Here is a 12,421-nt window from a genome sequence, read left to right as displayed (position 1 = left end):
AACCTATAAACATTAGTTTGTAATCAGATTCATTATTAGATTTTGAAAACTTTAACTCCAGCTCTTTAAAATCTTAATCGAGTACGTAACGACAAAATAATAAATGTTAATACATTAGTCTCTTGTGAGACACCAGGAAGCTACGTAGTTGGATCATAAATTAAAATGGCTTAACAGTCATTATTAAGGAGTAATTATTCTGTCTGTGTTCAGCCCTTTTGCGTCGTATTTGCTAATAAAATATCCAAACTTTGTCAACAAGTTTCACTTTGCAGAGTTCAAAGCATGCCTAAAGTTTTCTTTAAACTTTCGTCATAATTTTAACAAATTACGAAACGTTTCGTTCTGAAGACGTTAATTAAGGAATGCCTTGAATTTATAAATAAAATGGTAAGGCTATATCTATTTACAACACTTCTAAAAGTACGAATTCTGTACACAAACAACATTACAAACAGTGTAGTCCCATACCCGCGCTCTAACCGCAGGTCCAAAACATTGCGTGTCTCTGTCAAATAAAAAAGGTTTTCCATTTTGTGGTCCCGACTTATACTGGCTCCAAGTGTATAAAGCAAGAGTGCGGGACCGGTCGTATCCCACTCACAATAAAATAAAACCTCGCAAAACTTTTACAGGCTTTTTATACCCATTGTTACTCTTTGGAAAAGACTCAGCATTAAATGCAAGCCTGACACCGTTACGCATACATCAAAACTTTATTTTCTATTTGCAAATCTAATGCGTAGGTTTTACCAAAACATTTTTTACTTATATAGAATACGTTCAATATACTAATATTATATTACAGTATACCTTCTGTAGGTACTGTACCTATTATTCGTGTTTTGAGTAAAATCAATTTGTTTTGGAAGTTGAGAATATTCCTTGAATTAATAAGCGTAGCGTACAAAGCGTCAAAGAAATAAGTTTATCGTCTGAAATAATTGCGTTTCATTCGATTTTTAGGTCTAACTAAGCAATTTTTGTACTTAAAGTTTTAACTTTTACCTTTGTTTCATCAGACGGGTACAAAAAATGTTTCAGTACTTTTTAACTTGATTTGCTTTCATTAACGGGAATTTATAAAACCGACTTGGTTAATTAATGAAGGAATTTCTTAACAGTCCTTAATCAAAACATAGTCCTTGATTATATATTTTTTTAATGAAATGAACAGTAATTTTTACCTATCTTGCTGATGACCCATTCACTTAAGAAGGCTCCATTGCATATGTTTGCGTAAAAGATGCTTATCTGGCAATTTTCAGCACAAAAACATAATTTATTATATATACAACGACTGTTACAAAAACCAAGTTACACGCTAAAATGGCGTAGAGTTATTGATGCCACAAGACAGGTTGTTCAAAACACAATATGCATTATCTCAACATTGGCAAGGTTCGTGGAGAACTGCAGTGATTTGTACAGATACAAGTAACCTGAGGGTAGCAACTGATAACAACAACAAGCATTACATTATAAAAACAAAAAGATAATATACCAAATAAGTTTATTTCCGTTTTCTAAGAAAGTACCCGTCTCTTTAACAAAATTATTTTTCAGATAAAAAAAAACATTTTCCAGCGGATGTATAATACAAGTCAGATAAATATAAAAAAAAAAATCCGTGCGCATAGGTACAGACAGGCAATAAGACGGAGATCGAAGAATCGTCTCATTTCGTTGCGAGCATAATTTCCCGGTTCACCCGCTCCGAACACGTCGAATTATCCCCTCCGGCCCGCGTTTCGCCCCATTATTCCTTGCCGGAGCAATAAATAAATTTTCGCAAACCTTAAATCCGTACCTAAGCCATTTCGTACCACATCCGCATTCATTCCAATTATTCACACGTTTACCGCGGACAATTAAAATTTTGAAGTTATTAGATTTTCATCGTGCTTTGTCTTTCGTTTTTTTTGCAGTTGAAGCTAAGTATTTGTAGGATTATAATGTTTTTTGTTCAGTTTTGAAGTAATTTAAGAAATGTGTCATGAGGGGAAGGGTGTCTGGCCTTCACATTTGGCCTGTTTAGATTAATGATCAGTTTTTATTGAGAGTTCATATGTTTACCACTATTAGTGACTAGCAAGTATCAAAAGCATGAACTCGCAAAAAAAAACTCTGACAATGAGTAAAACGGTCAAATGTGAAGGCCAGGCACACTTTTCATTATGATACACTTATCCGTATTGACCTCGTAACTAACCATAATATAAGTATACTGTAAGTACTTACTCGTATTCGAATTCAATACACAAATTCCATTTGATTTTACTTAGGCACTTGTTTTAAATTTAGAGTTAAATCAATTATAAAACAAAACCGTGGTAACATTAAACAAGTAAGTACATAGTAGGTAATTAAGATTATAATCAGAGTTTCGGGATGAACGAAAAGCGAGTTCTAATCTCAAACTTTTACCATAAATTATATTTTAGCTAAGGATCGCGTAATAAAATCTCGAAATAACATTTAAATATGTAGTCGGACTGGAATCTGGAGAATATTTGGCCTATTTTTATTAAATATCTCTCTCTTTTTTTCAACAAAAAGAGATAATATAATATTTGACCTTCATTCCTTTTATCAACATTCAAATAATTAGATTCGGTTAAGAATTAGAATACTCTACGAATCTTGAAATAGTTCTGAAATTCATATATCTATACAGTCGCAATATGTTGTATTCCCGGGATGACCGTGCCCTACGATAAATTCAAATAAAATGTACCTACACATAGTATACTACTAACGACATGAATTTTTGCTAATATATTTTGAGTACCTAAATCTAAACACACTGCCGTCTCTTAACATGTACATACGAGTACCATGTAGTATCTGTCTAGCAATTTTATAAAAAAATATTATTCATTTCTTCTCCGGTGCTTGTATAGGGATGCGAATGAACTTTTTAAATGAAACCTACATAGTCGGAACGAACTGTATGTTTACGTATGCGTTCAATTCTCCACAAAATCTGTAGCAAAATTTCGTAAATTATTTGCTACCGCATGGAGTTCATTTTGTAGTCAGCTACGCTGTAGCAATCCGGCGTAGAGCTCGAAATATTAAAGAAAATATTCACCGGTTTGACTAAAATTGAAGCTTGGTAAGCACCAAAAAGGTTGGACTCGTTCACGACTCTCGTTCGATGACACTGCCCCCGCGAGGATAAGACCCTAAGTTTACACAGGGTATTAAAGCCTCTACAAATGTTTTTCCAATAATACTCGGCAATATGAAGAACTTTTTGTTACTTCGTCTCTATATTCGAGAAGATAAAAAATATTATTGAAGTGTGGTCGAGCTGTCGGGCAATTTTCTTTGAACGCTACGCTATATTTTTATATAGAAACAAATTTTCAGCTTAACCCTAATTTACTCAGAATAAATTGAGATAAAAATAAACTACTTTATGATTTTTTTGCTAAACTTCTTCATTTAGGTTTTTGTTTCCTTTAATACGACGGCTAAAACATTTGATGGTTTGCGTGAAAGCTATTGCCTGTTATCATACTCACTGCAACTAGCCGAGTCTTCGTCCGAGTTGTCTGAGCAATCTTTCTCGTTGTCGCACCGCCATGAGCTGGGTATGCACCGGCCGGTCTTGCAACGGAACTCTGATGCTGTGCATGTTCGGCTTTCTGTGAAATAAGAAAAAAAAAGTTTAGTGTCTATTGTATTTGTCGAACGTACGAGTAAGTAACAATTAATATTGTATACAAGCTAAAATTAGCATTCAAATTTAGAATACCCACACTGAATATTCATAGACCCATAAAAATCAGTGTTCTTTTCGTACTTCTTAATCCAATAGGGCAGTACTTATTGGCCTTTGTACACGAAATAAAAATGTAAGTATATCAGCTTTCTTTTGTCGTGTATTTTATGGAAAAATACGTAGAAAATGTTGTATTAACGGTGAAATTTTTCATTTCGCGGAAAACCGCGATATTGCAGACAAATATTCCAGTAATGTTCAAGTTGTAAGGAACCTAAAAATAACTGAATTTGTAAGGTGAACGAGCTTTTCAATGTAGCTTTATTAAACTTAAGAGAAAAAAGCCTTCTGGGTAACAAGTTGGAGTTTGAGGACTTTTTGTACATTGTTGATTTTTTTATTTAGCAGATTTAACTGTAAATAAGTAATTGTTAATGGGTTACAGGGGAGAGATAACCTGTTCACTTATCGCTTTGGCACGTCGAGGTTAAATAGTTAACTAGAGAATCTGTTGTATACAATCTGTTTATTGCTGAATACAATTGTTTTATGCATGCTCTGGAATTTACTCGATGAATTTATTGTGATACCAGATACTATTTACCTAAATTTAATTTAAAATCACAAGGATAAAATGGAATATATTCTATTTTTATATTCGGAATATGTGACATTCCTGGTTAATAGTCACAATAGACAAAGAACAGGTCAGAGTTTTGAATGATTCCCGGTTATTTTCATTAGACTTATATTGACCGGGATATAGACCGCGCGCTGTCTACGCAACTTTGACATCTACCCGCCTTCTTCAATTTTCCGTGATCATAATGCATACAACTGCGTCAAAATATCGGGAACTCGACAAAAATCAAAAAGGTAATCACGGTCTATATACGCCTAAAGAACAGGTCGTAGGTATCCATATCTAAAAAAACAGTTTTTACTCTCAGAATAAGCCTCGTGCAAAACAACTACATAAAAGGATGTAAATTACTGTTTACTCGTTGAAACATAAATTAAGCTCTCAAGTAATTATATACGTGAACTCGTCTAATTAAGTTTGAGTTTAGACCTATCGTGTAACTTGCTCGCCGTCTCTGGTGATTTTAGTACAAATAAATTCACGGTTCAATTAATTAACATTTTTCTAAATTTATTTACAAAATAGATTGGGGTGGCAACGCGCATGTGACACTGTTTGAGTTGCAGGCGTCCATAGGTTACGGTGACCGCTTTACATCAGGCGGGCCGTATACTTGTTTGCCACCGACGTAGTATAAAAAAAAAAAAAAAGATTACAAAATCCTTCGTCAAAATTCGATTTCAAAATTTAAATTTTGCGCTTGTAAATTTCACATTGTAATACGTCTAATTTTGAAAAAGAAAATGTACTTAATGATTTTTAGTTGTCTGATTTCGGTTTTCCAAAATCTAGACAGCATATAAACCTGATGTCTTCTGATCGTTGTCGTCTCACCAACCAAAAGGAAGCTGTAAACGGGAGCAATCCATTTACACTCCAAATCACCGTTCAACGTGCGTATAAAACAAGCTCGAAGCAAAATTATCGGCGGGTAGCAGCAGCCGCTTTATCTTGGGGTAATTTGGAGGGAAACGAAGCACGCGCCGCCAAGCAATTTGTAAACAAAACGTACCACCAAATAATATGGCCTCGCACCCGTACTGCGTATCCTTTACCGTATCCATCGCGGAAATTCAACTGAGCCATTCATGGATTGCTGTATAACCAACTTCGCTGTTACTATGTTAACTCTAGAGAAAGCTTGTAAAGAGGGATTTTCTATCCAACTACATATCTAAGTATACCCTCAGCTAAGTGGAGTGGGCTCACACATTCCGCAAACGAACCTTTGTCGCTCATATTCCCCGGAGACACGTAGAGTGCAAACTAATTTGCTCCAAGCGACACGTATTACCGTTATTTTCCATATAAATAGTCACATACAAAGTGGCGTCGCCCGGGACACTTTTTGATGATGTAATTTGAGACATCAACATTGTACTTTATTTGTAAATTTAATACGGTTTTTTATCGCTAACAAAGCTAAACAAATAAGTTTTTGTGATATGAAGCTTTGATTTATGTAGGTACTATTTAATATTTACTGCAGATTTGCCTGACTACTATACTGACTGTGACTACTAAATATATATATGTATCATAGCTCTTTGGTAAAGTATTCACAATATCTGCATGTTAAGCAATTTTGGTTTGTTAAGCAATGTTGAGCACGGTGCAAAAATAAATTAAATTGAAACCTTAATAATTTTGAATTCAGATATCCTCTTAAATTCTGACCTTGTTTGCCCCCACATTTTAGGTCAATTGGTTACTAATACAATCTCCCTATGAAGGTATACTGGTAATGGTGTAAAAGGTATATGGGAAGGTCGGTATTCCCGGAGGCGCTCAGGGCTGAGTGTAGCGCGCCTTAACACCCGCATTATTGCCCCTCTACCTAGGAATGTTAATGCGAACCGCTCAACAGCTCCTGCTTCAATCCTTGTTAGATGCTCGCGCTTATCTCGCTAAATGCTCATTAACGTTCTACGTGATCTTTTTACCTCCGACGTAACCAAAAGAACTTCGGAGCGTTGCGACAATGGCTGAATTTAAACTGCAAACATCAACTTAGCTATTTCCCAGTAAATTACCGTGGGTAACATTATATAAATCCTATTCTAGTGTCTATACAAGTCATGGACAGAACAAAGAGATTATTCGGCAGTGTACAGTTAATTAATCGTAACGGTCCCATTAGTGAAATGGGTTCCACCGAGGGCGCAGTTCCACAGTCAGACACGCGTTAGCGAATCACGGCTCAACCGACACGAATCAAATACGGATATCGCGCGGCCAAACTAACAAATTACGGTTTTATTATCTAGGCCAGATGAATCAGTAAAACGAAGACGTGTGCCACCGTCCTTCGATAAGCCAATTCCTTGGAGATGGCTTATCGTGGGATAAAATCACTCGACCGTGGAATCGTAACAGCATTGACTCTCAATTGCGTCTTGAGACCCTTCGATCGGCAGGCGTCAGGAATGACCTGTTATGTAAAAACTATATTTTGACCATCGCATCTGTATAATATGTCAATTGTTTTTATTTCAGCTGTATCTTTTATTAAAGTGTGCCAATAAAGTGTAATTTTAGCTGTATATGTTAGAAATGAATCTATTTACAATTAAAATACGACCAGAATTTAAATTTGGTAAATTATTTCAGTTCTCACATTTAAATATATTTTTGTTTCCAATACGACAACTTAATAATTATTAGGCACTTCTATTGCATACGTGACGTGTTAAGTTCAAAGCCTAACATTATAGGTTGACTGACACCTAACTCGAGTATGTACTCACTCACGAAGCACTAACAGATATAACAGCGCGTGAGACTAAACACATTGAGACGCCTTCGGTGAAGTATCAATTTACACTAATGCTCCCCGGCGAGGAAAGTGAATGATAATATAGAATAGATCCAACATTTACTCATAGCTGTGAACTGAGCCTCTGTTACTTAATGGAAGACTGTAAGTTGCTGAATCAAATGTAACGTAAGAACATTTCGTAATGAGTTCGCGTTTTTAGGGTTCCGTACCTCAAAAAGGAAAAACGGAACCCTTATAGGATCACTCGTGCGTCTGTCTGTCCGTCTGTCACAGCCAATTTTCTCCGAAACTACTGAACCGATTAACTTGAAATTTGGCACGCATATGTAAACCTGTGACCCAAAGACGGACATGTAATTTAAATTAAGAACATTTAATTATAGGGGCCACTTTCGGGGGGTAAAAGTGAAAATTAAAAATAAAAGTTTCTAGAACTATATAAAATGATTTTAATAATTTTTAGTAAGGTAATTTCAAGTTATTTAAGAAAATAGCCAAAAAAATTACCACCCCCCCCCTTATCTCCGAAACTACTAAGCATAAAAATTTCAAAAAATACACGAGATGGTTTTCAATCTATAGATTACAGGAAAACCTATTAGAAATCTACAGTAAAGCGTAAGTCGGACTTAAAAGAAAAAAACTCAAATTACGAATTTCATTCACTGCCGCTGCAAGGAGTTACCAAATCTTTTGAAATTGTGTGAGCGCGTTTGAATATTACATATAAACTCATTTCGCAATAATTATTCGCAAAAATGACTTAAGTTCCTACTAAAAAGGAGGTGCTTAAGGCCTTCTTGTAGCGTACGGAACCCTTACAACGCGAATACAAATCGCACTTGGCCGGTTTTTTAATCTTGTACCTAAGAGTTGCCGTGGCACGTTTATTGATAGGTCTTCGTTAAAGGAGTATCAATGTATGGCTGCCTGAAAGGCATTACTATTCGTATTGTGACGTTATTTAACGAATAGAAAATGTAAACGCCTTTAAAAATAATATTGAATGGAAAACATGAACGGTTTATATTTCATTCATTTATCCACTGAAAAATCCAAACGTCCATGAAAAAACATTTTCTGATTAAACCGTGACGGATTTAAAAAGCACACATGTGAAATTACATCTTTACGCAACTTCCCAGAAATAGAGTATGATAGTATTGATGGTAGTATTTCGTTTTACATTTACTTTTTATCCATATTACAAAAAACCAACTTCAAGGAATATTAAAATAAATTTACATATGCTAATAATATAAGTGCCTGTAGCTGTAGCTATATTATTTTGCATATGCTCAGAACGCAAATAAATGTGACGACGTCCACTGTGTCCACTGTCCATACCTAAGTCTTGACAATCGACTCACACTGATTAAAATCACTGTGGAGGTTTCTTTTTGCTTGTAACGTACTGAATGTGTTCGGTTTTAAGGGTGCTTGTAACGTACTGAATGTGTTCGGTTTTAAGAGCTACAAAGGAGTGCACAAGAGTTTCACATTTCAAAGAGCTTTGTAATGAACTATGCGCAACGCGAATTCAAAAAACTCGATTATTTTTCCGTCGGGATTTTTTGGTAAGTAATTCAAGACGACGGCGGCGTTAACAGTGTTTCTTCAGCATTAAGCTTTTTGACGTCCCGCTGAGGTAAAAGACTGGCTTAATTACTTTTCACTCTCAATAATTAACCTGCTGGGACGCAGTAATTCCGCTTCCATTTTGTTTACTTAACAGGATTACAAATCTTTTCTTAACAAGAAAGAAAAAGGTCGCCCAGCTGTTGCCTGATTCCTAGTTTCAATTTCTTTAGAAAGCTCTAGGTGCGAGACGTTGCCATTTTCACGAAATATTTTATACAAAACGCGAGATGCAGAGGCATTAGACCAAATTGTCCCCAAGATGGCAATAGCGTCAGGAGCAGGAGGCAAATTGTATTACCGGGCGTACTCGCTGTGCGATGAGTGCATTCGTTACTCTAACCAGAGGCTTTCGAGCGCACTTGCACACGTTACGAGTACGAGTGGAGCCCGCGTTCTCCAATAGGCGAGCTGCTTCACTATGCAGTTATTGTAATAATAATTTTCTGGAAACCTTTTCAATGAAAATGTTATTATTTATTACGTTAATTATACGCTCTGGACGCTATTAAAAATGTGTTACTATTAGAAAAAAAATAGTAAAATTTTTTACACAGTCAACTTTTTTTAGACATGGAGTAAGATTATACTGTAGATAGATGTAGACGCTTCATCTACATCTACAAGATTATACTAGTAGTTATCAAATAAATATATTGGCATCAAACTTCAATGCAGTGTTCTCTGAATAACAATTTCTATAGCTGCCAACCTTCGATATCCAACATATTTCATAGGGCTACTTAGACGATACCGGAAAATTACATTGTCGGTCGATAGGTTCAAAAACTTTAAAGGCACGAAGATCCTTAGAATATTTGACCGAAACAAATTAGCTAAAGTAAACAAATAGGTATCGCAAGTGACATTCTCAACTCACTTTTTAATGAAAGAAACTTAGTTCAATAAACCACCAGTTTTGCAGCCACCTCACCTAAGTCTGTTAATATAAACTTGACTTTAAAGTAAGTAAAGTAACGCGGTGGAGTTCCACTACAGACAAATCAAATGGAAATTCACCAACTCGAAGCGCAAAAGTACTAACTTGAGACCTCTTCAAACTTCGTTTGGCTCATACCTATCGTGTTTGTGGTTTCCAGAGCTATAGGTAGGTATTTACTGAAATTGGCGTTTCATCAAAACGTTGGAGAACTTTATTGCCTTTTCGCAATAATATTTGATAGGATTTTTGAATTAGAAAAATGTTATTAAAGCTTAAGTAGGAACACAAATATTCATTTGAAGAGAAAGAAGAGACGTAATTTGAACTTAAAGCAACGTCAAAATATGTATTAACTCTAGATACGATATAAATTGGTTATGTTAATGTCAAAAATTAGTTTTCGAAAGTTCGAATGAGGAGTAAGGCCCACAGCACACGGCTCGTTTCGTAAAGTAAGAGAAGCGTTACCTTACGATGTCTTACATTAAATTACCGTGTGTTGAGGGCTTTAACTGCACTTAGCAGGCATAAGTTCGTTAGACTTCTTGTCTTCCTCAAAGTGGAAAGGAGAGAGTATTTCAACACTCAAGATAAGGTGATGCATTAATAGTTGCATGTATGTATCAGAAAACAAATTCGACGTATCCGCGGACAGAAGTAAATTTAAAAAAAGATATAATTACTATTGAAACTTCTTCCCAAAAATACCTATAAAATAATACAACAAAAAGCTAGTCCGCTTTAACAGAAACCAATGGCCGTTATTAGATACATAGACCTATACATATTTCATATCTTTCATGTCAAGGCACTTTTTGATTGCAAGTCACCGGAAGCCTACTTTCAGGCAAACGTACGTTCTATTATTCATGTTAGATCCTTTTGGGCAGCAATTTTCGTTTGAAGGATTTTCTTGTGTGGGCGTTGTAAGATTATAAGAATATTAGATGAAGACGGCTCCCTAAAATACTTTTGTGATCACAAACCAAAATATTTGGTAATAGTATGTAATTACATTTCTTCCGCATGTATATTTCGTGAGGTTTCACATAATTATTAAAACCATTACGTATGTGACAGATAGGTACATAACGGAATTACACTTTTTATGAAAAAAATATCAATCATTCAAACATTGCCACACATGTACTCTATATACAACTATACATAGGTATAAGGTACTTTATTTATACAATATATGTAATCTATTTACCAAAAAGAGACATTATTTACATATACACACATACATATTTCCATCAGACTTCAAACTAGGCTGAAGCTAGTTTAATCTTCGACGTCTGAGAGAGCGATTGACAGTTGGATTATTTATATTCAGACTAGTAGCCAATGTTGTGTGACAGACTAGTAGAAAACATAAAACGATACAAGCCAATCTATCATATGGGCTGCTTAAAAATAAATACCTAACATTTTCATATTAATACACATGAAGAAATATTTTTCCCCTCACTAGCTCGGAAACATGTGTTTTGTCCTTTAATACCAGCGGGTAAAAACGCATTTTATCCACTAGTGGGTAAAGTAATTTGACCTTGAATAAAGTCAAATTAACTGCTTTAAAATTGATAAAAGTAGGTAAATCTAGTAATTAAGATGATTAACCACCTGTGGAACTACTGGAAGTAGTGATAAACGCATTTTTCCCCTCACTGGCTCGGAAACACGTGTTTTGTCCTTTAATACCAGCGGGTAAAAACGCATTTTATCCACTAGTGGGTAAAGTAATTTGACCTTGAATAAAGTCAAATTAACTGCATTAAAATTGATAAAAGTAGGTGAATCTAGTAATAAAGATGATTTACCACCTGTGGAACTATTGGAAGCAGTGATAAACGCATTTTTTGGGTTTTAGTTTCCTCGCTATAGTGAGGGGAAAAGTTTTGTGTTACACTCGGGTGCAAATGTATTTTACTTCTCGTGTGTTAAAAAACTCGCAAGTTCAGGATTCTATTCTCGAACCACTCGCTTCGCTCGTGGTTCAACTATAAAATCCTTTCACTTGCTCGTTTTTCAATTCCACACTCGGCGTTAAAATACAACTTTGCCCCCTTGTATAACAAATAACTATTTTTGCGTTGTAGTTTCCTCGCTATAGTGAGGGGAAAAGTTTTGTGTTACACTCGGGTGCAAATGTATTTTACTTCTCATGTGTTAAAAAAGTCGCAAGTTCAGGCTTCTATTCTCGAACCACTCGCTTCGCTCGTGGTTCAACTATAGAATCCTTTCACCTGCTCGTTTTTCGATTCCACACTCGGCGTTAAAATACAACTTTGCCCCCTTGTATAACAAATAACTATAGAAGTAGGGCTAGTTTGTTTGACTAGCCGGTACTTACCTGCAGTTTTGTAATCGTAAGGCTTGGTATACGTGTCGTAGTCGTCGTCATACACAGTTGCGCCTGCGCTCGCCAGCAGGCATCCTATCACCAGCCAAGCTCCCGATGTAGACATTTTCACTTAACAAGTTTGTATCACAGTTTTTGTATCAATCTCTTTAAAACACTACACCATTAGTATTTTTCACTGGAAAATAAAATTAGATTTAGATAGTATAAAATTAGATAGGGTTATTTTTACGATTCCTTTGAAATTAAGTAAATATTAAGTTATTAAAATTTACAATAAAATACAAATACTTTTTATTGCACACCTCAATAGAAGAAAACGA

The 12,421-nt window shown here is 35.3% G+C and overlaps 1 protein-coding gene across 10 annotated transcripts in view; it reads right to left on the bottom strand.

Annotated features, from left to right (window-relative positions):
- Window positions 1–12,421, bottom strand: part of LOC125225190 (very low-density lipoprotein receptor) — a 277,889-nt gene that overhangs the window by 38,213 nt on the left and 227,255 nt on the right. For 6 of the 10 annotated variants that reach the window (XR_007176963.1, XM_048128784.1, XM_048128777.1 and 3 more), the window contains exon 3: window positions 3,531–3,653. Coding sequence is in view for 9 of the 10 variants with exons in the window: in XM_048128784.1 (XP_047984741.1) it covers window positions 3,531–3,653 (123 nt within the window). In the remaining variant the exon portion in view is untranslated. Of the gene's footprint in view, window positions 1–3,530; window positions 3,654–12,089; window positions 12,277–12,421 lie in introns of all 10 variants that reach the window. The other 4 variants (XM_048128781.1, XM_048128782.1, XM_048128780.1 and 1 more) reach the window with 1 other exon arrangement.

This window comes from Leguminivora glycinivorella, chromosome 4, assembly GCF_023078275.1.
Source record: "Leguminivora glycinivorella isolate SPB_JAAS2020 chromosome 4, LegGlyc_1.1, whole genome shotgun sequence".
NCBI lineage: Eukaryota > Metazoa > Arthropoda > Insecta > Lepidoptera > Tortricidae > Leguminivora > Leguminivora glycinivorella.
Note: the sequence above shows the minus strand (reverse complement) of the source record. Positions and strands in the feature narration are given on the sequence as shown.